Source organism: Salmo salar, chromosome ssa19, assembly GCF_905237065.1.
Source record: "Salmo salar chromosome ssa19, Ssal_v3.1, whole genome shotgun sequence".
Taxonomy (NCBI): domain Eukaryota; kingdom Metazoa; phylum Chordata; class Actinopteri; order Salmoniformes; family Salmonidae; genus Salmo; species Salmo salar.
The window spans coordinates 62,017,832-62,044,035 of NC_059460.1; the positions used below are offsets into that span (position 1 = coordinate 62,017,832).

At 43.2% G+C, this 26,204-nt stretch overlaps 1 protein-coding gene across 2 annotated transcripts in view; it reads left to right on the top strand.

Annotated features, from left to right (window-relative positions):
* Nucleotides 1–26,204, top strand: part of plxdc1 (plexin domain containing 1) — a 90,872-nt gene that overhangs the window by 41,230 nt on the left and 23,438 nt on the right. For both annotated transcript variants that reach the window (XM_014158685.2, XM_014158687.2), the window contains exons 3-6: nucleotides 3,632–3,775; nucleotides 3,967–4,036; nucleotides 13,354–13,476; nucleotides 13,745–13,863. In XM_014158685.2, coding sequence (XP_014014160.1) covers nucleotides 3,632–3,775; nucleotides 3,967–4,036; nucleotides 13,354–13,476; nucleotides 13,745–13,863 — 456 coding nt within the window. The remainder of the gene's footprint in view (nucleotides 1–3,631; nucleotides 3,776–3,966; nucleotides 4,037–13,353; nucleotides 13,477–13,744; nucleotides 13,864–26,204) is intronic.

Here is a 26,204-nt window from a genome sequence, read left to right on the forward strand (position 1 = left end):
CAGCTTGTTTGGTCCGTCTTGTGTCAAGTGTCTCCGGTTCACACTGACCCTGTGCAGAAAGTAGTCCATCACAACTTTTTCCCACTAATCTTTGTCGATAGTGCCTGCTAAATTCAGGACAGGAATGTTAAGAGCAGTAGCAACACTTTTGCAGTAATCCATGGCAAACGCAATATCTTCTAATTTTGTCAGGTAGTAAGGATTATCTACACATGCTCATGTTACAGACAGAATCATGCTATGTGGCAGACTAATCTGAACTCATCGCATGGCATGTCCAGTCCATTCATTATCTCAGACAATCATGGCTAGCGGGAAGGTTCCTGTCTTTTTCCGTGTCTAAACCAACTAGATTCGTATTTAACAATTTTATTTGTATTTACAGATGGCGTACAAGTTCGTTATTAAGGCACATGAAAGTTTGCATGTTCCAGAAGGCATTTCTGGCAAAGAAACGCATTTTGATAAAAAAATAAAAAACATATGCCTCTCCTGTAGTGACGTACGACATAAGCATAGCTTCCTTTAATGGGTCATATGTTAAAATTCCCATAGCTCCAAATTTCAATGACTTAAACCTAAAACCAACTATAAATTGTAGAAATTCAAATACCAATATTGAAAGCATTTATTGAGAACTAAAAGGATGAAAACATTAACATATTGTCATCTACATTGCGTAATTCACTGACGGTCCCTAACTAGCCACGGAGATAGGCTATCCAAAGTCAAACCAACTTTGCAATGGTCGCACACCAGCCGGCTGAAGCTAATTAGTTGAATAATTTGGCTAACTCTTCCCACCAGCGAACACGCACATCAAACCACACATCGAAACCAACGCAGGTTTGAATTCAGTCATGGCCGCAAGCATTTCTTAGAGATACTTTGTATACACTGTATAGCCTGTACTAGCCCTTTTCCTCCTCCTCACTGAAGTCAATAGTTAAGATCCCCACAGGGTTGAATCATAAGGGTACATTTTTTTTGTTCTGAAAGTCGCAAGCACGGGCCAAAAGTGTTCCCCCAGAAAATTGGGTACTACATCACATATGTGCGGTTATGTGCACCACATTATTGCTCTCTGTCTGCTGTGTCCACTGAGCTGTTGGGCCCGCCCTGTAACCTCATTGGATAATGCTGGGCAGGCATTATCTTGATTGCTGTCACTCAAATGCGAGGGGCTGAAGCTCATTGGCTAGAACTCGAATTGCTTGAGGGCTGGCCCACGTGGGGGGAAATGTAGGGAAAGTGGCGCTGCACAGCTTCAAGAAAAGTCACTTTCAAACTAGGGATTTCGTAGCTAATTGAGATGAGACAGTAATTCTGCACGTAGATTATGCATGTATGAACTACACATTCACACATCCAGCCGAAAGTTGCCAAAGTATTGGAGAATGTCTTTAAAACCTCTTTGGGCTAGGTGGGGCGCTAGTGACCCACCTCGCCAACATCCGGTGAAATTGCAGAGCGCGAAATTAAAAATACAAAAATTGTAATATTAAACATTCATGAAAATACAAGTGTCATACATTTAAAAGCTTAACTTCTTGTTAATCCAGCCGCTTTGTCAGATTTCAAAAAGGCTTTACGGCGAAAGCACACCATGCAATTATCTGAGGACAGCGCCCGCGTACAAAAGCATTAAAAACATTTTCCAAACCAGCAGAGGCATCACAAAAGTCAGAAATAGCGATAAAATAAATCACTTACCTTTGAAGATCTTCTTCTGTTTGCAGTCCCAAGGGTCCCAGCTACATTACAAATGGTTGTTTTGTTCGATAAAGTTCTTCTTTATATCCCAAAAAAGTAAGTTTAGTTGGCACGCTTGATTCAGTAATCCACCTGTTCCACTCGTTCAAAACGCATACAAAGGAATCCCAAATCAATCCTCAGGTACCCTAATATGTAAATAAACAATACAATTTAAGATGGAGAATGGTGTGTTCAATACCGGAGATAAATAATGAAGTGCGCGCTCATCCACGTGCGCCACAACACTACAGTCAAAATGAGAGCCACCTTGAAAAACTACAAATTCTAGCTAATTTTTCAAAAGAAAGCCGGAAACCCTTTCTAAAGACTGTTGACATCTAGTGGAAGCCATAGGAACTGCAATCTGGGAGGATTTCCTTTGATTTTCCCATAGATAGGCATTTCAATGGGTGGTCACCTCAACAAACCAAAAAATTCCAGATGGATTCTCCTCGGGTTTTCGCCTGCCATATCAGTTCTGTTATACTCAGACATTATTTTAACAGTTTTAGAAACGTCATAGTGCTTTCTATCCAATACTACCAATTATATGCATATTCTAGCTGCTGGGCCTGAGTAACAGGCAGTTTACTTTGGGCATGTCAGTCATCCGAACTTCCGAATACTGCCTCCTATCCCTAAGAAGTTATTAATGAATCAAATCAAAAACAAGGACAAATCAGGAAGTGCAGTCGCCCTTTAAAATAACAAAAATAGCTCAGAAGAATGCTGGTTCTGTCACCCGGACGTGATGTCACACTGATCTTTCACTGCTCCTCTGCTGTCAAAACGAAAGCAACTGGTTTCTGTGTCTTAATTTTACCTGGTTTTATACACGACAATATACAGTGCCTTCGGAATGTATTCAAACCCCTTGACTTTTTCCACATTTTGTTACGTTACACCCTTAGTCTAAAATGTATTTGTTTTCCCCCTCAACAATCTACACACATTACCCCATAATGACAAAGAAAATACAGGTTTTTAGAAATGTTTATAAATGTAGAAGTATTTTTTTGAAACCCAGAAATATTACATTTACTTAAGTATTCAGACCCTTTACTCAGTACTTTGAAGCACCTTTGGCAGCGATAACAGCCTTATGACGCTTCAAGCTTGGCACACCTGCATTTGTGGAGTTTCTCCCATTCTCTGCAGATCCTCTCAAGGTCTGTCAGGTTGGATGGGAGCGTCACTACAAAGCTTTTTTTCAGGGCTCTCCAGAGGTGTTTCGATCGGGTTCAAGTCCGGGTTCTGGCTGGACCACTCAAGGACATCCAGAGACTTGTCCCGAAGCCACTCCTGTGTTGTCTTGGCTGTGTGCTTAGGGTCGTTGTCCTGTTGGAATGTGAACCTTTGCCCCAGTCTGAGGTCCTGAGCGCTCTGGAGCATGTTCTGATCAAGGATATCGCTGTACTTTGCTCCGTTCATCTTTACCTCGATCCTGTCTAGTCTCTCAGACTGGGGCGAAGGTTCACCTTCCAACAGGAAAGTGACCGAATGCACTGTATATCAGCATCATTTTCAAATGGCCTTTTTGCATATTCACACTGGTATAGCAGAAGCACACTTTTGAGAACATCCATAATGATGACACTATGCTGTCATTGTAATGATGCATCTATTAAGATACCTAAATATGAGCTTTGCATAACATGAATGCGCTATACATATGCTATGGATATATTTCATTAACCTTTAATAATGCAGTTGGGACCTGTTATCACGTTCATGAAATGCTTATAGATGTGTAATAAATGCATTATGGGGATGTAGTCAAAGTCAATTTTTACCAAATCAAGGCCTTGGGCCACTGACCAGTGAATTCATTGAAACCGGAAAAGATTTCTGTGCTAATCAGCATGCTCTCTCTCAGGAGGACTCTCAGAGGTACTACAGGTGGAGGAGTTACGGGCCAGGGGACAGACGGATGGAGGAACTCTGGGTAGACCTAAGCGCTGTGCAACAGAGCAAAGTCAGAGTGCACGGCATCCTGTCCAACACACACCGGCAGGCAGCGGTGAGACATGCACACATGCGTACACACACCCGCACACACACTATACACATACAGATGCAAAGTGGTTGGTGGGAGAATGAGACGTACACAAGAGCACAGAAACAATACTGTACATAGGCCTGCATGCAGTCTTTTGACACCATGACATTGCCATCATGACTGACATGCTGTCTGATATATGCTCCTCCTAGCGTGTGGCTCTCTCCTTTGACTTCCCCTTCTATGGACACTACCTGAGACAAATCACCATAGCAACAGGAGGTAAACTGAATTTATATTACTAAAACTGTCCAAACTAGACGTCTCTTCACTATGCGGTAAATGCTTCTATGTGAACACATCCAACAGGATCACATTATTATGTATTGAAATACTAGACTGTTGCCACACAGATATATTCTTAAAGCCCTTAAAATTGGGCACCAATTTTTTGGTTTCCTTCGAGGTACACTTTAAGCAAGAGAAGCTATTAGCGCTCTGCCTATCTCATTTCCGGAGTAGGGTCCAGATAAATGGAATTCTAAATCGCTTTTCATAATGAAATATTAAGATTGAAAATGGTAACCATTGAGTTAGCCGCTATTGACCCAAAGCCTCCGAATTACAGGGATGTGTGATTTATAGCACCATTACCAATTCATTCACATTCTGCAGTTCCTCCTCTGAAACTATGAGAGGGTTTTCGATATATTTTACAATTTCAATAATTTCTATATTCTTGGAATGAAAGGCTTTTGAGGTAAAACTGTCTTATTGTTTTATTTGTCACTTTGCAAGCCACTGTACAGAACAGCATGCTACTTTTGACATTGTATTGTACATAGGAGTGAGTAGGAGATGTTGGACCTACCGTGACAATTACAACCTACCCTAACAAGAAACTGTGGATAGATGGCGGCATTTGCACAAAACTGAAAGCGCGAACCACCGCATTTAACCATGGAAAGGTGACTGGGAATATGTCCGAATACAGTGTAGTTATTCCCTCCGCAAGGCAATCAAACAAGTGAAATGTCAGTATAGAGACAAAGTGGAGTCGCAATTCAACGGCTCAGACACGAGACGTATGTGGCAGGGTCTACAGACAATTACGGACTACAAAAGGAAAACCAGCCAAAACACGAACACCGATGTCTTGCTTCCAGACAAACGAAACACCTTCTTTGCCCGTTTTGAGGATAATACAGTGCCACCAACACGGCCCGCTACCAAGGACTGTGGGCTCTCGTTCTCCGTGGCCGACATGAGTAAGACATTTAAACGTGTTACCCCTCGCATGGCTACCGGCCCAGACGGCATCCCTGGGCACATCTTCAGAGCATGCGCAGACCAGCTGGCTGTTGTGTTTACGGACATTTTCAATCTCTCACTATCCCAGTCTGCTGTCCCCACATGCTTCAAGATGTTACTGTACCTAAGAAGGCAAAGGTAACTGAACTAAATGACTATTGCCTCGTAGCACTCACTTCTGTCTTCATGAAGTGCTTTGAGAGACTAGTCAAGGATCATATCACCTCCACCTTACCAGTTACCCTAGACCCACTTCAATTTGCTTACCGCCCAAATGTAGGTCCACAGACAATGCAATCCCCATCACACTGCACACTGCCCTATCCCATCTGGACAAGAGGAATACCTATGTAAGAATGCTGTTCATTGAATATAGCTCAGCAGTCAACACCATAGTACCCTCCAAGCTCATCATTAAGCTTGAGGCTCTGGGTCTCAACCCCGCCCTGTGCAATTGGGTCCTGGACTTCCCGACGCGCCGCCCCCAGGTGGTGAAGGTAGGAAACAACATCTCCACTTCGTTGATCCTCAACATTGGGGCCCCACAAGGGTGTGTGCTCAGCCCCCTCCTGTACTCCCTGTTCACCCATGACTGTGTGGCCATGCACGCCTCCAACTCAATCATCAAGTTTGCAGACGACACAACTGTAGTAGGCTTGATTACCAACAACGACGAGACAGTCTACAGGGAGGAGGTGAGGGCACTCGAAGTGTGGCATCAGGAAAAGAACCTCTCACTCAATGTCAACAAAACAAAGGAGAGGATCGTGGACTTCAGGAAACAGCAGAGGGAGCACCCCAATATCCACAGATGGGAAAGCAGTGGAAAAGGTGGACATTTTTAAGTTCCTCGGCGTACACATCACAGACAATCTGAAATGGTCCACCCACACAGACAGTGCGGTGAAGAAGGCACAACAGCGCCTCTTCAACCTCAGGAGGTTGAAGAAATTTTGCTTGTCACCTAAAACCCTCACAAACTTTGACAGATGTACAATTGAGAGCATCCTGTTGGGCTGTATCACCTCCTGGTACGGCAACTGCACCTCCCACAACCGCAAGGCTCTCCAGAGGGTGGTGTGGTCTGCACAACACATCACCGGGAGCAAGCTACCTGCCCTCCAGAACACCTACAAAACCCGATGTCACAGGAAGGCCAAAAAGATAATCAAGGACAACAACCACTCGAGCCACTTCCTGTTCACCCCGCTACCATCCAGAAGGCGAGGTCAGTACATGTGCATCGAAGCTGGGACCGAGAGACTGAAAAACAGCTTCTATATCAAGGCCATCCGACTGTTAAACAGCCATCACTAACACAGAGAGGCTGCTGTCTACATACAGACTTGAAATCATTGGCCACTTCAATAAATGGATCACTAGTCACTTTAATAATGTTCACATATCTTGCATTACTCATCTCATATGTATATACTGTATTTTATACAATTTATTGCATCTTGTCTATGCCGCTCTGTCAATGCTCATCCATATATTTATATGTATGTATTCTTATTCCATTCCTTTACTTAGATTTGTGTGTATTAGGTAGTTGTTGTGGAATTGTTAGATATTGCTGCATTGTCAGAACTAGAAGCACAAGCATTTAGCTACACTCACAATAACATCTGCTAACCATGTGTGTAACGGTTGTCGTCTGGAAAGGAGGACCAAAACGCAGCGGGTTGTATACTCATCTTTTAATAGGCGAAAGAAAGAAAACCAAACAAACACGTATACAAAAATGATGAACGCCGAAAATACAGTCGTGTCAGGCATTTACACGCAAAACAAAAGACAATCTCCCACAACACTACACCAAACAATTACCCATATATAGGACTCTCAATCAGAGGCAACGAGAAAGCACCTGCCTCCAATTGAGAGTCCAATTAACCTACACATAGAAATACACCAACCCAGAAAGAACATAGAAGTACAAAACATAGAACATAAACCAAAACCCGGAAATAATAAATCAAACGCCCTAATAAATAAACCACCACCCCGAACCACATAAAACAAATACCCTCTGCCACATCCTGACCAAACTACAATAACAAATAACCCTTATACTGGTCAGGACGTGACAATGTGTATGTGGCCAATAAAATTAGATTTGATTTTACTGTCCAAAAGATGTTACAAAAGTTAGCAGATGCAAAAGTTGGCCATATTCCAAAGTTAGAAACATACAGTACCAGTCAAAAGTTTGGACAAACCTACTCATTCAAGGGTTTTTCTTTATTTTGACTATTTTCTACATTGTAGAATTCTAGTGAAGACATCAACACTATGAAATAACACATATGGAATCATGGAGTAACCAAAAATGAATGATATTTCATATTCTTCAAAGTAGCCACCCTTTGCCTTGATGACAGCTTTGCACACTGTTGGCATTCTCTCAACCAACTTCAGATGACCTGGCCTCCACAATCACCCAACCTCAACCCAATTGAGATGGATTGGGATGAGTTGGACCGCAAAATTATGGAAAAGCAGCCAACAAGTGCTCAGCATATGTGGGAACTCCTTCAAGACTGTTGGAAAAGAATTCCAGGTCAACAAGGTTGAGAGAATGCCAAGATAGTGCAAAGCTGTCATCAAGGAAAAGGGTGGCTACTATGAAGAACACTTTTTTGGTTACCAGATGATTCCATGTGTGTTATTTCATAGTTTTGATGTCTTCACTATTCTTCTACAATGTAAACTCAGCAAAAAAATGTATGTCCTCTCACTGTCAACTGTGTTTATTTTCAACAAACTTAACATGTGTAAATATGTGTATGAACATAAGATTCAACAACTGGGACATAAACTGAACAAGTTCCACAGATGTGACAAACAGAAATGGAATAATGTGTCCCTGAACAAAGGGGGGGGGGTCAAAATCAAAAGTAACAGTCAGTATCTGGTGTGGCCACCAGCTGCATTAAGTACTGCAGTGCATCTCCTCCTCGTGGACTGCACCAGACATTTCTGGGAGGAATGGCCCTAGCCCTCATCCTCCGATCCAACAGGTCCCAGACGTGCTCAATAGTATTGAGATCCGGGCTCTTCGCTTGCCATGACAGAACACTGACATTCCTGTTTTGCAGGAAATCACACACAGAATGAGCAGTATGGCTGGTGGCATTGTCATGCTGGAGTGTCATGTCAGGATGAGCCTGCAGGAAGGGTACCACATGAGGGAGGAGGATGTCTTCCCTGTAACGCACAACGTTGTGATTGCATGCAATGACAAGCTCAGTCCGATGATGCTGTGACTCCGCCACAGACCAGGACGGACCCTCGACGATAAACGCAATTCCGACCATCACCCACGGTGAGACAAAACCGTGACTCGTCAGTGAAGAGCACTTTTCGCCAGTCCTGTCTGATCCAGCGACGGTGGGTTTGTGCCCATAGGTGACGTTGTTGCCGGTGATGTCTGGTGAGGACCTGCCTTACAACAGGCCTACAAGCCCTCAGTCCAGCCTCTCTCAGCCTATTGCGGACAGTCTGAGCACTGATGGAGGGATTGTGCGTTCCTGGTGTAACTCGGGCAGTTGTTGTTGCCATCCTGTACCTGTACAGGTGTGATGTTCGGATGTACTGATCCTGTGCAGGTGTTGTTACGCGTGGTCTGCCACTGCGAGGATGATCAGCTGTCCGTCCTGTCTCCCTGTAGCGCTGTCTTAGGTGTCTCACAGTATGGACATTGCAATTTTTTGCCCTGGCCACATCTGCAATCCTCATGCAACCTTGCAGCCTGCCTAAGGGACGTTCACGCAGATGAGCAGTGACCCTGGGCATCTTTCTTTTTGTGTTTTTCAGAGTCAGTAGAAAGGCCTCTTTAGTGTCCTAGGTTTTTATAACTGTGACCTTAATTGCCTACCATCTGTAAGTGGTTAGTGTCTTAACAACCATTCCACAGGTACATGTTCATTAATTGTTTATGGTTCATTGAACTAGCATGCAAAACAGGGTTTAAACCCTTTACAATGAAGATCTGTGAAGTTATTTGGATTTTTCCGAATTATCTTTGAAAGACAGGGTCCTGAAAAAGGGCCATTTCTTTTTTTTGCTGAGTTTATTTTACAAAAGTAAAATTAAATAAAAACCCTTGAATGAGTAGGTGTGTCCGAACATTTGACTGGTACTGTATGTCGGACTACACTTACATCAAAATTCCCGCCATATATGCCTTAGTTTAGTAAATACTACTAAGACAATGAACATCTATCTGATTGCTTTCAAATAAATAACACATCCAGCTTTTCTTATATATAGCTTCTACTCAAATGAGCTAAAAACTTCACAATTCACATACAGTGAAAATAATGAATATACATCTAAAAGGTCATGAATTTGAAAACTAGCATCTCTTCCTTTATGAAAAAGAAACCATTGACAATTGGTAGATACAGCGCATTCGGAAAGTATTCAGAACGCTTGCCTTAATCCTAAAATTGAATCAATTGTTTTTCTTCCTCATCAATATACACACAATACCCAATACTAAGCAAAAACAGTTTTTTAGAAAATGTTGCAAATGTATTAAAAATAAACAACTTAATCATTATATTTACATACGCCTTTACTCAGTACATTGTTGAAGAAAAGTCTTAAGTATGACGCTACAAGTTTGGCACACCTGTATTTGGGGAGTTTCTCCCATTCTTATCTGCAAATCCTCTCAAGCTCTGTCAGGTTGGATGGGGAGCGTCGCTGCACAGCTATTTTCAGGTCTCTCCAGAGATGTTCGATTGGGTTCAAGTTCGGGCTCTGGCTGGACCACTCAAGGACATTGTCCCGAAACCACTCCTGCTTTGTCTTGGCTATGTGCTGAGGGTCATTGTCCTATTGAAAGGTAGCCCTTCGCCCCAGTCTGAGGTCCTGAGTGCTCTGGCGCAGGTTTTCATCAAGGATCTCTCTGTATATTGCTATGTTCATCTTTTCCTCAATCCTGACTTGCCACCCAGTCCCTGCCGCTGAAAAACATTCCCACAACATGATGCTGTCACCACCATGTTTCACCGTAGGGATGGTGCTAGGTTTCCTCCAGACTTGACGCTTGGCATTCAGGCCAAAGAGTTCAATATTGGTTTCATCAGACCAGAGAATCTTGTTTTTAATGGTCTGAGAGTCTTTAGGTGCCTTTTGGCAAACTCCAAGCGGGCTGTTGTGCCTTTTCGTGATGAGTGGCTTCTGTCTGGCCACCATAAATGCCTGATCAGTGGAGTGCTGCAGAGATGATTGTCCTTCTGGAATGTTCTCCCATCTCCACAGAGGAACTTTGGAGCTCTGTCAGAGTGACCATTGGGTTCTTGGTCACCTCCCTGACCAAGGCCCTTCTCCCCCGATTGCTCAGTTTGGCCAGGTGGCAAGATCTAGGAAGATCTTAGGTTGGAGTCATTAAAACTCATTTTTCAACCACTCCACAAATTTCTTGTTAACAAACTATAGTTTTGGCAAGTATGTTAGGACATACTTTGTACATGACACAGGTAATTCTTCCAACAATTGTTTAGACATATTATTTCACTTAAAATGCACTTTATTACAATTCCAGTGGGTCAGAAGTTTACATACACTAAGTTGACTGTGCCTTTAAACGGCTTGGAAAATTCCAGAAAATGATATCATGGCTTTAGAAGCTTCTGATAGGCTAATTGACATAATTTAAGTAAATTGGAGGTGTACCTGTGGATGTATTTCAAGGCCTACCTTCAGACTCAGTGCCTCTTTGCTTGACATCATGGAAAAATCTAACGAAATCAGCCAAGACCTCAGAAAAGCATTTGTAGACCTCCACAAGTCCGGTTCATCCTTGGGAGCAATTTCCAAACGCCTGAAGGTACCATGTTCATCTGTACAAACAACAGTATGCAAGTATAAACACCATGGAACCACGCAGCCGTCATACCGCTCATGAAGGAGACGCATTCTGTCTCCTAGAGGTGAACATACTTTGGTGCGAAAAGTGCAATCAATCCCAGAACAACAGCAAAGGACCTTGTGAAGATGCTGGAGGAAACAGGTACAAAAGTATCTATATCCACAGTAAAATGAGTCCTATATCGACATAACCTGAAAAGCCACTCAGCAAGGAAGAAGCCATTGCTCCAAAACTGCCATAAAAAACCCAGACTACGGTTTGCAACTGCACATGGGGACAAAGATTGTACTTTTTGGAGAAATGTCCTCTTGTCTGCTGAAACAAAAATAGAACTGTTTGGCCATAATGACCATCGTTATGTTTGGAGGAAAAAGGGGAGGCTTGCAACCCGAAGAACACCATCCCAACCGTGAAGCACGGGTGGCAACATCATGTTGTGGGGGTGCTTTGCTGCAGGAGGGACTGGTGCACGTCACAAAATAGATAGAATCATGAGGAAGTTAAATTATGTGGACATTGAAGCAACATCTCAAGACATCAATCAGGAAGTTAAAGCTTGGTCGCAAATGGACAATGACCCCAAGCATACTTCCAAATTTGTGGCAAAATGGCTTAAGGACAACAAAGTCAAGGTATTGGAGTGGCCATCACAAAGCCCTGACCTCAATCCTATGGAACATTTGTGGACAGAAAAGCGTTTGCAAGCAAGGAGGCCTACAAACCTGACACCAGCTCTGTCACGTGGAATGGGCCAAAATTCACCCAAATTATTGTGGAAGGCTACCCGAAACGTTTGACCCAAGTTAAACAATTTTAAAGGCAATGCTACCAAATACTAATTGAGTGTATGTAAACTTCTGAACTGCTGGGAATGTGATGAAAGAAATAAAAGCTGAAATAAATAATTCTCTCTACCATTATTCTGACTTTTCACATTCTTAAAATAATGTGGTGATCCTAACTGACCTAAGACAGGGAATTTTTATTATGATTAAATGTCAGGAATTGTGAAAAACTGAGTTGAAATGTATTTGGCTAAGGTCTATGTAAACTTCTGACTTCAACTGTATCTTGATTACATACGTATTCAACCCCTGAGTCAATACATGTTAGAATCACCTTGGACAGCTATTAAAGTCTTTCTAGCTTAGTCTAAGAGCTTTTCACACCTGGATTATACAATATAACATTACTCTTTTAAAAATGATTTTGGCTCTGTCAAGTTGATTGTTGATAATTGCTACACAACCATTTTCAAGTCTTAGATTTTCAAGCCGATTTACGTCAAAATTTTTATTCTATACAAGCTTCTGTCTTTTCACTCTGTCATTTAGATTAGTATTGGGGAGTGACAATGTTGATTCATACTCAGTTTTCTCCTATTATAGTCATTAAACTCCTTGGCTTCATGGTGAAATCCCTGAGGGGTTACCTTCCTCTCCTGCAACTGAGTTAGGAAGGACGCCTGTATATTTGTAGTGACTGGGTTTATTGATACACCATTCAAAGTGTAATTAATAACTTCACCATGCTCAAAAGGATATTCAATGTTTACTTTTTTACCCATCTACCAATAGGTGCCCTTCTTTGTGAGGCATTGGAAAACCTCCCTGGTCTTTGTGGTTGAATCTGAGTTTGAAATTCACTGCTCGACTGAGGGACCTTACAGATAACTGTGTGTGTGGTGTACAGAGATGAGGTAGCCAATAAACACGTTTTTTAAAACTATTATTGCACACAGACTGAATCCATGCAACTTACTCCTGAACGTATTTAGGCTTGCCATAACGTGGTTGAATACTTATTGACTCAAGACATTTCAGCTTGTCATTTTTCATTAAGGTGTACATTTTCTAAAAACATAATTCCACTTTGGCAGTATGGGGTATTGTGTGTAGGCCAGTGACACATCTCAATATAATCTGTTTATATTCAGGCTGTAACACAACATTTTGAAAAGTCAAGGGGTATGAATACTTACTGAAGGCACTGTATTTAAAACACAGGTAAATCATATTTGTGACTGCACTGAGCCTTTAAAGTCCCCAAAGTGTCCTTTCAAAACTCTCCTCTGAACAATCAAGTCCCAATAAAGTTTCCGACTCCTCGCCTGCCCTTCAGAGTGAAGAATGGCTGGGTTTCTGTGGTACAAGGAAATGGCCATATATCACGTCCCCAGGTCCTGTTGTTTTGTTTATCATCTCATTGGGGTGCCAGACATAACAATGGAGAGTGATGAAAGACTTTCGTGCAGGTGTGCTTCTTCCAGTCTCTTGACGTTTGAACTTTTGGGTCCTGTTTTCCTGTTTTATTTATCATATTGTTGGGGTGCCAGACATAACAATGTAGAAAGTTAAGACTTTCTCCCAGTTCCTCTGATGTTTGAACTTTTGATCTTTCGAAGGGTTCATCTTCACGGGGGAGATCACTCATCGCATGCTGACAGCCACACAGTACATCGCCCCCCTCATGGCCAACTTTGACCCCAGTTTTTCAAAAAACTCAACAGTGCGGTACATGGACAATGGTGAGTGTGTTGGTATGTGCGTATGTCTATATATTTGTGTGTGGGGCTGTGTGTGTGGGTGTGGGAGCGGCAGTGTATGTGTGGGGTTAAGAAAATAAAAGGAAAAGTAGCACACTTTAGTTGCTCCGGTGTAATAATTTATTTTACCAACGTTTCAACAGCTAAATTGTCTTCATTAGGGTTTTAGCTGATTTTAATTTTGTGGGTGCCTTTTGGGAGCCCTTACGTGACCTTTTAATGTTGACCTCTGACCCGTGCTCTGTGCTAGGTGAGGTGTTTGTGGTGCAATGGGACAAGGTGCGGCTTCAGGGGCGCGAGGCAGAGGGAACCTTCACCTTCCAGGCTGCTCTCCACAACAATGGAACAATCGCGTTCAACTACAGAGAGGTGAGTTTTTTAATACAATGTACTATAATAGGTCTTTTTTTTTTACTGTTAAATGGATGCTCTACTTCATATATTTTGACGAATCCAATGATTTGCTTCGCCATTATAATAGTTGGGGTTCGGTATCTATCGCAGTGAATTAAAACATGGGAATCAAAATAATAATTTGTGAATCGCGAACAGTAGAAGTACCTTCCCAGAAATTAGTTCCTTTTGCATCCCTTTGATATTTTATGTAGAAATTGTGACCACATGAACAATTCAATACATATGACTTTTTCATATGAATAAAGACTTGCTAAAGTGCCAAAATTCATCATTTTGACATGTCCCTCTGGGCACGCTGTGACTTCTTAAAATATTTTAACCCACCTAACCCCAACATTTCTCCAAGTTTTCACCATCATTGTAAATCCATAGGGACCTGATGGATGAGGCTCTAGCAAATTACATTTTGGGAAAGCCCGGCAGAGTTCAAGTTGAACCATTCACGGGCCAAGTGAATGGTTCAACTTGAACACTGGAAAGTAAATCTGCCCCAAGATTCAGTACTCCCGGTATATGAGTAGCTCTCAGTGACTGGAGATGCACACTGCTCCACATAATCAGTCTGTGTGCCAGTGTGTATAAGTGAGGGGATTGCAGTCCCCCTTGTCTGTTTACGTAAGCCACAACAGTTCTGACTAGAACAAGACAACCCTCCAGAAATCGAGGAATGTCTTTAATGTTAGGGACACTGCAAGGAGTTCCAGGCAGTTTATGTGATGTCACGTCCTGACCAGTATAAAGGTTATTTGTTATGGTAGTTTGGTCAGGATGTGGCAGAGGGTATTTTTTTTATGTGGTTCGGGGTGGTGGTTTTGTAGAAGGGTATTTGATTTATGTATTCCGGGGTTTTTGGGCACTGTTCTATGTTAATGTATTTCTATGTTTAGTCTAGTATGTTGTATTTCTATGTTTAGGTTAATGGGGGTTGGACTCTCAATTGGAGGCAGGTGCTTTCTCGTTGCCTCTGATTGAGAGTCCTATATATGGGTATGTGTTTGGTTTAGTGTTTGTGGGAGATTGTTTCTTGTTTTGCCTGTGTGAGCCTTACAAGACTGTTTTGTTGTTCGTGAGTTCTTCGTTGTTTGTTATTTTGGTGTTCACTTTAGTTTAAAAATAAATCAAGATGAGCATCCACATTCCTGCTGCGTTTTGGTCCTCCATTCCCGACGACAACCGTGACATGTGAGTAGAACGGTGATGGGGTCCCCACACTGTTCTGCCCTCGTGAATCTGGGCACCCTGTGACAGAAACTTCCGCTGTCTCCAGGAGTGCAGTGCTACCATGCAGTCTATGGAGATGTTTGTGACGTAAAGGGCTCAAACCTAGAGAAGAGACCCAGCGTTGAAAGCCTCTCATATTCAAATGTCCTAATGGGATGACTACTAAAGCAGCCTCAGGCATGTTTTGAAAGAGACCAGGTTCCCTCTGCGAAACAGTGCTAGGTAATCTTGGAATGTTCTTATACGTTCCACTGAAAGGCGAGCTATGAATGAGTGTGGGAATCAGAACGCTCTTTACTGTGTTTATTCTGAAACCTAGAAATGTCAGGTGTTCCAATAGTAGCTGACTGGTTTCTAAGACCTCTTGTCTCGATTGCGCACACAGCAGCCAATCGTCTATGTACATCATCAGCCGAATGCCCCTTTCTCTGAGTGTGGCTATGGCTGCCTCGGTACACTTCGTAAAAACATGAGGTGACCGTGAGAGGCCGAAAGGGAGTACGAGGAATGTGTAGATTACTAGGCCTTGAAAAGTGAATCTGAGAAATTTCCTGTGAGGAGGGTGTATTGAGATGTGAAAGTAAGCATCCTTCAGGTCGACGGATACGAACCAATCGCCTGGGCGCACAGAACATAGCAAAGCAGTGTGTGTCAACATTCTGAACATGTACTTTCTCATGTGCCTGTTCAGAGCACGTAGATCTAGGATCGGGCGAATACCGCCCCCTTTTTTGGAACTTGGAAATATCAATAGTAAAAACTGCAGTGGTTTTACTCGGGAGGAACAATCCCTATTGCCCTTTTCACTATTAGCGATGCGATATCCTCCCGGAGTACACGCGCTGATTACCCCTGAGCCGGAGTGTATATGATTCCCTTAAATCGAGGCGGGGTGACAGCAAATTGTCGTCTCCTGTCTATCGTGCCCTGTACCCAGTGTGACACTGCGCATGCCCGCCAGTTCTCTCTCTGCTCCGAGAGAGGGCTGACCGGGCTTCCCCCCATAGACGGTGCAGCAGCACCCTCTGTCGGGGGGAGGGTGTATGACAGTCCGTGGCGCACTGCGCATGTCTGGCTTGCTTGTAGTGGGAGAGCGCTTATGTGTCCTATCACCACAGAAGGAGCGGTAGCTCCCTCTGGTGGCGTTATAAGGAGGCACCCTGTTTGTTTTGATTTTGTGAGAAACAACATGTCTGACTGCGCTCTTAGCCTGTAGCCTGGTTGCGCTAGTGTTAACATTTTTAATGTGAACTGACATTGGGGAGTGTTTGTGAGACAAGAGGGGGGCCTTCTAGGAGTATCCATCAAAACATTGTCTCTTCTCCTCTTTGGGCTGTACCCTGTGACCACCGATTTTTGACCCGGTACGGCGGGAAAGAACACTGAGGTGCCTGGGAACTTGCACCCTGGAACAGGCTCAGGCTTGGCGGAGGAGATAGAACTGCTCTTGGGGGAGGCCGTTCTCGCCTCTCTGGTGATGGGGACATCGCTAGGCCATACACTTCTTCCTCCTTACCCCCTGGTGCGATGGGTGGGAAGGGAGGCTTATAGACCAAGGGCCCTTAGGGTCCAAGGTTCTCTGCTGCCCTGGGCTCGCAGCCTGGGGGGCTGGGCATCTGGGCATCTTAAAGGTCGAGGGACGACGACCTGCTGCAGCCTGGGCAAAGGTGCGGTGAGGCACAGGGGAGGCGTCTTCCTGTGCAGACAGAGCTGGAGGGCTTCACCTCCCTCTTTTTCTCCTTGCACCGTTTCTGCATCATCTCGAGAGTGGGACCGAAAAGGTGCCACCAGGATCATCAGCTTCTCACTATCAGACACCGTGGATAGGTTGAGCCATTGAGCCCTCTCCTGGGATACCATGAGCACCATCGCTCTTCCTGATGCCTGGACAACGGATTTAAGCAGACGAAGATTGAGGTCTGTGGCAACACAGAGCCCAATTCCCGCCATGTCAACACCGACCCACCTTGGAGGAGATAGGTGTACTCCATGTACAGGTAACCTCCTCCAGGCATTCTGGGAAGACTGGTAGTAATTGCCTGGCTGCCCGTTTGGCTTTGGGTAGCCTCGTACCCTCGTAGCGAGACATGGTGGTCTCTGCTACTGCATTGGGCCAGGGAATCACCAGCTTATTCACAACGTGTTTGCACACGTCCTGCAGGTCCACACTGAGAACTGGGGAAGGCCCCCCGCCTCCGTGTCCAGTTTCGGTTTTCCTTGGCAGGGGGCTTGGTGGCCTGGCCTGATGGAATGAAGGAGTCTTCGTCTCTATCTGATGATTCTGAAAGGAGGCTGTCGGCAAACCCTGTGGAGTCGTTATCGTCTCCAATCAGGAAGCCCGGCAGGGAGGCCGCGAGGTCGTTGCTGAAGTCCTCCGACAGCGGGGCAATGGCGTCAAGCTGGTCGCCCCAGCTAGCCGTCTTACCACGATTCCCCGTGGGGATATCCATTTCCTCTGGTGAGCCACCAGGGGAGCCGGCCCCCATGTTAGGTTCCTTTTGACTCAGGCTAGCTTGGCGTGCCCTTCACAGTGGCTGGCTCTTCACAGTGAAGAGGGAACAGTGTTGACAGGAGCCAGGGGAGGCTAAGGCTTCCTGGGCATGTTGCAGCCCAAGGCAAGTGAAGCACACCGAGTGGGTGTCTTTGGCCGATATCTTGTTTCCACAGGAGCAGATTAGTGCTGGGAGCTTCTCCTCGTTTGGGGTGGGAGATGTGTTTGTCGCCATATCTTGGATGCTATGTTTTTAGCTGTCTGGGAAAAAAGTAGCGGGGTAGGCTAGTCCGATAGCTAGCGATTAGTGGGTTATCTCCAACGGTGCCACTCGGTGTGACGGCCGGATACCGTTTCTGAAACAACAGGTTAGAAAAGATCTAATAGCTTCAGCAAGCTAACCTTTTCTTGTCAAAGTAAACCAGAAAAGCTAGCTACGACTAGTCACTGTTTGGATACAGCTAACTTGGTCGTGAACGAGTTAACCGTGCCACAGCTGTACCCGTTCCTCCCTCCAATAATTTTCCTCCAACTATGGTTAAGGAAAATGAAAATTGTCACCACTGCAGTCCCGAGAATAACACCCGGCGAGCGAGTTGTAATCTCACATCTGTGGACAGTTAAGCTAGTTCTGGAAAATGCAATCGTATCGAGGTAAGCTTTCTGATAAAAAAGCGGGAAGAGATGTTTGAATGACTCAGAGACGCTGTATTGGACCTTTTATAGGGTAGGAGGGACACCCTTCCCGGACGCACAAATCTCGACGTCCAGCCAATCATTGCTGGCGTAGTGTAATAAACGCTTCTGAAGAAATCCCAAAATGAATACTTGAAAGAGAACCCATCTTAATTAGGTCTGTAATCAATAGTCTAACTGTTAAATGTGCCTGGCTTTATAAATTATCCATATACATGACCGGTCAAAAGTTTTAGAACATCTACTCATTCAAGGGTTTTTCTTTATTTTTTACTATTTTCTACATTGTAGAATAGTAGTGAAGACATCAAAACTATGAAATAACACATATGAAATCATGTAGTAACCAAAAGAAAGTGTTAAACAAATCAAAATATATTTTAGATTCTTCAAAGTAGCCACCCTCTCCTGGCATTCTCCCAGCCAGCTTCACCTGGAATGCTTTTCCAACAGTCTTAAAGGAGTTCCCACATATGCTGAGCACTTGTTGGCTGCTTTTCCTTCACTCTGCGGTCCAACTCATCTCAATTGGGTTGAGGTCAGGTGATTGTGGAGACCACGACATCTGATGCAGCACTCCATCACTCTCTTACTTGGTCAAATAGCCCTTATACAGCTTGGAGGTGTGTTGGGTCATTGTCCTGTGGGAAAAAAAAGAGATAGTGGGACAGATGCGATGGCATATCGCCGCAGAATGCTGTGGTAGCCTTGCTAGTTTAGTGTGCCTTGATTTCTAAATAAATCACAGACAGTGTCACCAGCAAAGCACCCCCCCACACCCTCTCCCATGCCTCACAGTGGGAACCACACATGCGGAAATCATCCATTCACCTTCTCTGCATCTCACAAAGACAGCGGTTGGGACCAAAATCCTCAAATTTGGACTCATCAGACCTAAAGGACAGATTTCCACTGGTCTAATGTCTATTGCTTGTGTTTCTTGGTCCAAACAAGTCTCTACTTCTTATTGGTGTCCTTTAGTAGTGGTTTCTTTGCAGCAATTCGACCATGAAGGCCTGATTTACGCCGTCTCCTCTGAACAGTTGATGTTGAGATGTGTCTGTGACTTGAACTCTGAAGCATTTATTTGGCTGCAATTTCTGAGGCTGGTAACTCTAACTCTAATGAACTTATCCTCTGCAGCAGAGGTAAATCTGGGTCTTCCTTTCCTGTGACAGTCCTTGTGAGAGACAGTTTCATCAAAGCACTTGATGGTTTTTGTGACTGCACTTTCAAAGTTCTTGAAATGTTCTGCATTGACTGACCTTCATGTCTTAAAGTAATGATAGACTGTCGCTTCTGTTTGCTTATTTGAGCTGTTCTTGCAATAATATGGACTTGGTATTTTACCAAATAGGGCTATCTTCTGTATACCCCACCTACCTTGTCACAACACAACTGATTGGCTCAAACGCATTAAGGAAAGAAATTCCAAAAATGAACTTTTAACAAGGCACACCTGTTAATTGACATGCATTCCAGGTGACTACCTCATGAAGCTGGTTGAGAGAATGCCAAGAGTGTGCAAAGCTGTCATCAAGGCAAAGGGTGGCTACTATATATATATATATATATATGTATTTTGTTGTTTAGTACTTTTTTGGTTACTACATGATTCCATGTGTGTTATTTCATAGTTTATGTCTTCATTATTATTCTACAATGTAGAAAATAGTAAAAATAAAGAACTGGCGACTGCATCCTAGATGTCAGACAGTTGTTTTCAGCATAATCTACGCATGTTCGCATACGCCGATTCATGGACCGTCTATATCCCAGTTGCATCCGGTTTACATGGCCCAACTTCACATGTTCACTAGCACTCAGTGCGCACAGGGAGCAGCGACGACGTCATCCAAAAACTTGGTAGGCATTGGATGAATATAACATATTCATATCTTCTGTGAGTGAAAAAAAATCGGCCTCAGCGACAATTAGTTGAAGAACTCAATGGATGTTTTGTGCACAAAGGTGATGATGTCTTATTAGGAATTTTCTAATCTGACTTCTCTGTGTGGCCGTCTATGGAAATTGTCTTTCTGGGCCGGCGTCAGTTAAACCGCAATATTGAAACAAGACTAGGAGCAGTCGAAACTGTGCTTCTACTGGAACCCTGGCCGCTTGTTGTAGACCAGTGGCAAACCCTGGGTATTGGACCTTCAGTGGGAAATAGATTTTTCCAAAACGTATCAAACTAGAATATCAAGACAAATAACAGAATCATAGCATCACTTTATGCGCTCAACATTATATCTAGCTCTAATGCAAGAGGAGCAATGCTTTTTGATGACATCATTAATGAATCAAACAGGCCTGTGCTGCACTAAAGGCTGCCACTGGCACAGGAGTCATAACAGTACCGGAGCAACAACAACCAAAATGTGCACCCAACTTATGGTAGCCCACACCATCACCATCACTACCAACAATAGCAACAACAGTCAGTGACATGTCAAAGAATGTGACAGCTAGGCTCGTGGTCCTGAAAAGACAGAGACTGTAATACCTGCACACTCCACGTAGGAGAGCACATTTGTTTTATAAAACATAGGCCTATATAGCACAGACAATAGAAAGAAAGCAGTCACACACAGCAAAATAATAAAAGCATCCCATTCACTTGGACATAATAAGCCAGTAGGCCCCAATCTTGACAATACAAAACCAACCATTTAGCATTTCCACATTCTAAAAGTACTAATATTAGCTAGCTACTTCCCATTGCATACATATTGTATCTAGTTCTGCACACAAAGTAACCGGTGATCTATAGTTTAAATGCAACCGTGTTTTACCCAGTCACAGTCACCCAATATGTTCATAGATAACTAACAGCAAGCGAGCTGAAATAATAAAACAGTGGCACTCACCAGATGATGATAATTTGAAAACGTAGCTTCTTGGTGGAAGTTCATCTTGAAAAGGGCGATACTAACAAATTAGCAAACACATCCTTCTCAATAACACCTGCGCTCTAGCCTAAAAGAGAAACTTGCTTGACCGTGGGAAAACTAGTGCTCACGCCATAGAGCCCCATGGTGGATGCGTCATAATACCCAGAAAACCTAATGGTCAAACACGGAAATGGTTCCAATAGTTTTTGTTCACCATTGGGGATTTTAGAACCACTTCAAACAAGGTCTGTGTTTCATGTAGGCTTTCTCTGGCGTGACGTTTCGATAGCTGTGTACAGTAAATCTCTCTCGAACAATGTGATTTTTATCAATGTTCAGCTCTATTTACACTCAGATTAGAAAATGCTAATTAGCATCAAAGTAGACATCATGCAAGACTACAAATCCCTGCAAGCTCCGGCATGTCATCTCTAGCTGACACCTTTGCTATCAGCTAGCTATTAGCTACCTTGATCCAAAACAAAATATATACTGAACATTTTCATTTACTGTTCCATATTTTATTTAACTAATATTTGTTGTCTTATTTATGCATTTGCTCTTGTCTTTTACAGAATACTATCCTAGTAGCAGACCGATATTTACAATGTACCATGAATACTAGGCTATAATATCAACATACCCTTATTTTACCTGATCCTCTTCTCCTTCAGCTGGTGGAGGTCTATATTTAATCTCTTATAATTTGGGCCAACGATATGAATGAGTTTAAATCAATATGAACAAAAATATCAATGCAACATGAAACAATTTCAACGTTTTTACTGAGTTACAGTTCATATAAGGAAATAAGTCTATTGAAATAATTGGATTTTACATGAATGGGCAGGAGTGCAGTCATGGGTTGGCCTTGGAGGGCATAGGCACACCCACTTGGCAGCCAGGCACAGCCAATCAGAATGATTTTTTTCCGCACAATAGGGCTTTATTATCCCTCCCCCCTCAGACAATCCCTCAGGTGAGGAAGGCAGATGTGGAGGTCCTGGGCTCACATGTTCTGCAGTTGTGAGGCCGGTTGGACGTGCTGCCAAATTCTCGAAAAACGATGTTGCAGGCAGCCAATGGTAGAGAAATTAACATTACATTCTCTGGCAACAGCTCTGGTGGACGTTCCTGCAGTAAGCATGCCAATTGGACGCTCCCTTAAAACTTTAGACATATGTGCATTGTGCTGTGTGACAAAACTGCACATTTTAAAGTGGCCTTTTATTTTCCCCAGCACAAGATGCACATATGTAGGGATTATGCTGTTTAATCAGCTTCTTGATATGCCACACCTGGCAGGTGGATGGATTATCATGGTAAAGGAATATGCTCACTAACAGGGATTAAAACAAAATAAGCTTTTTGTACGTATGGTACATTTCTTTATTTTCAGCTCATGAAACATGGGACCAATGCTTTACATGTTGCATTTATATTTTTGTTTAGTGTATTTCAATTCATGGTGTCAGAATGCTCTGCGGAATAAAGCAATTCAGAACTAACTTGTTGACATGTTCTGTATCTGATTAAAAACCAGATTAACTCATTGCAGAATGTATCCATAATCATGAATAAGCATATTTATTTGACAAGAATACACCTAGTCACCCATCAATCATATCAAACACCTGCACTCCATCAATTACATTGTTATAAATAAATCAAAATAGTAAACAATGCATACATATGCCTTTTATACATGACATAAAAAATAAACATCTGACTCGAAGTAAAGATTACATTATTCATTAATCAATGCCACAAACCTGGGACATCTTAGAGCACCAACCATAGGAAGTATTATTACTATCTGAGATCGCACAGACTAATCTGCTCTTCCATTTTAGGAATTAGACCAGCACAAATAACACAAAATGTAAAACAGGCTGCGTGGTTATGGCATTGAACTGAGCGGACTTGTTTTTACTGCTCCTACCAACTTCAGCAAACTTCTTGTAAATTATTTTAATCTCTTATTTTAAATCCTCGTAACACGAACAACAATTTTCTTGGACAACTTCAGATGTATCTACATCCATTATGAATCGACTTAAACATAGTCCTCCTAAAACAAGAGGGACATCTTTTATCGACAACTTGGTCCAGGCTAGGCCAGGAAAGCCAGCTCTACTAACCTAATTAGCCCTGCAAGCTCAGCTAGCTGCTCACACCACGAGTCCGACATGGCAACCAATGATGTCGACGACCTAAACCAGAACCAGAAGCAAGGGGTTTTGGAAGCAATGTCTGCGATGAGGGAAGACTTTTCCACCAAACTCAAAGGTGTCCTAAGAGGGATTAGTGAGGTTAAACGTGACCTTCAAACCTACTTCACACACTTGGACGAAGCAGAGCAACGCATTAGCATGGTGGAAGATACTCTCGTCACTGTCAAAACAACAACCGAAAAGTTGGAAAAACAGATGGCAGACCTTATTTCAAAACCAAGCTCGCTCGAGAACCACCACAGGAGGTCTAATTTGAGACGGGTTAAATCTACCCGAAAAAGTGGAAAATGGTGATGCAGTTGCATGTCTCGGGAGATGGCTTCCCGAGGCTTTGGGGCCAGATACCTTTCCGGACCCCCTGCACATTGAAAGAGACCATCGGCTTCTGGCTCTTACTGGCCCGAGAAACCACCATCTACTCGAGTCCTTATCATGAAGTTTCTCAAGCAAGGGCCAAGGGTAAGATGATGTATGGGGACCAAGAAATCATGTTCTTCCCTGACCTATCCGCGGACCTGCACCGAAAAAGAAAAGGTTACGAAGGGGTCAAACGCCAGCTCAGGTCCCTCAACATTGCCTATGGAATAGCCTTCCCAGCTAAACTACGTCTGACTTACAATGGACGGTCACACGAGTTTGAATCTCCCTCTCAAGCCAAGGTGTTCATCTGTGGCATACAACGTAAATCTTCTTCCTAGTCATGTTGCCACTGTGAAGTTTACCACCACTCTGGACTACAGAGAATTAAACCATCTTGGATTATGTGACTGTTGGCAAGCTAACTAACATTAGCTAATTTATTAGCTGCTACTGTAGTACTGTAGCTAGCATAAGTTAAGTGAATAATAGGCGAGCTAGCCCACTCAAAGTGTCCTTATATTATTTGTAGCCTGTATGCGCTCATCAGTTAGCTCAGTTTCTTCAGTATTTCAGGCTAGATAGCTGTCCATTGAACGTTTGACGTCATGTTTATTTTTGTTATGTTGATAATTCTCTTCCATTGGATAACATAAACACTGTAAAATGCCGGCGAGTATGTTTAACTCCATGTCAACAGACTCAAAATGACTAAGGTTACCTTATTTAGCCAGTGTTCGAGCCTTAACACAGCGGGACCTTATTCATTCATCCTGCACGACCGAGAAGCATCGGGACAACTTTATATGAAGACTTAAGTTTCGATCATATCCTTGGACTAAAATAATTGACACTCACGTGCAAGCCGGACCTCATGTGCAAAGGGCCTTGGTTAACGTAGCACATATTCAATGGTACTTATTTTTCTCACGTAGCCTGTTCATTTCGGATCTTTAATAGTTTTTTGGGTTTATAAACTTATCATGGTATACCATGTTCACGCTAACCGAGACAACCAGTTGAGGCTACCGAGTGGCGCAGCAGTCTAAGGCACTGCATGTCAGTGCTTGAGGCATCACTACAGCCGACCTGGTTCGAATCCCGGCCGTGATTGGGAGTCCCATAGGGTGGCGCACAATTGGCCCAGCGTCATCTGGGTTTGGCTGGGGTAGGCTGTCATTGTAAATAACTTAACATTTTCGATAGGGTTGAGGTCAGGGCTTTGTAATGGCCACTCCAATACCTTGACTTTGTTGTCCTTTTTGCCACAACTTTGGAAGTGTGCTAGGGGTCATCCATTTGGAAGACCCATTTGCGACCAAGCGTTAACTTCCTGACTGATGTCTTGAGATGTTGCTTCAATATATCAACATAATTTTCCTTTCTCATGATGCCATCTGTTTTGTTAAGTGCACGAGTCCCTCCTGCAGCAAAGCACTGCCACAACATGATGCTGCCACCCCCGTGCTTCACGGTTGGGGTGGTGTTCTTCGGCTTACAAGCCTTCCCCTTTTTCCTCCAAACATAACGATGAACATTATGGCCAAACAGTTCTATTTTTGTTTCATCAGACCAGAGGACATTTCTCCAAAAAGTACTATCTTTGTCCTCATGTGCAGTTGCAAACTGGCTTTTTTATGGTGGTTTTGGATCAGTGGCTTCTTCCTTGCTGAGCGGCCTTTCAGGTTATGTCGATATAGGACTCGTTTTACTGTGGATATAGATACTTTTGTACCTGTTTCTTCCAGCATCTTCACAAGGTCTTTTGCTGTTGTTCTGGAATTGATTTGTACTTTTCGCACCAAAGTACGTTCATCTCTAGGAGACAGAACGCGTCTCCTTCCTGAGCGGTATGACGGCTGCTTGGTCCCACTTGCGTACTATTGTTTGTACAGATGAACGGTGGTACCTTCAAGCGTTTGGAAATTGTTCCCAAGGATGAACCAGGTCTACAATTTTTTTTATCTGAGGTCTTGGCTGACTTCTTTTGATTTTCCCATGATGTCAAGCACAGAGGCACCAAGTTTGAAGGTAGGCCTTGAAATACATCCAATTGACAATTGACACCTCCAATTGACTCAGGCTAATTGACATCATTTATCAGAAGCTTCTAAAGTCATGACATCATTTTCTAGAATTTTCCAAGTTGTTTTAAGGCACAGTCAACTTAGTGTATGTAAGCTTCTGACCCACTGGAATTGTGATACAGTGAAATAATCTGTCTGTAAACAATTGTAGGAAAAATTACTTGTTAATGCACAAAGTAGATGTCCTAACCGACTTGCCAAAACTATAGTTCGTTAAGAAGACATTTGTGGAGTGGTTGAAAAACGAGTTTTAATGACTCCAACCTAAGTGTATGTAAACTTCGACTTCAACTGTATATGTTGTTTGTTCAAA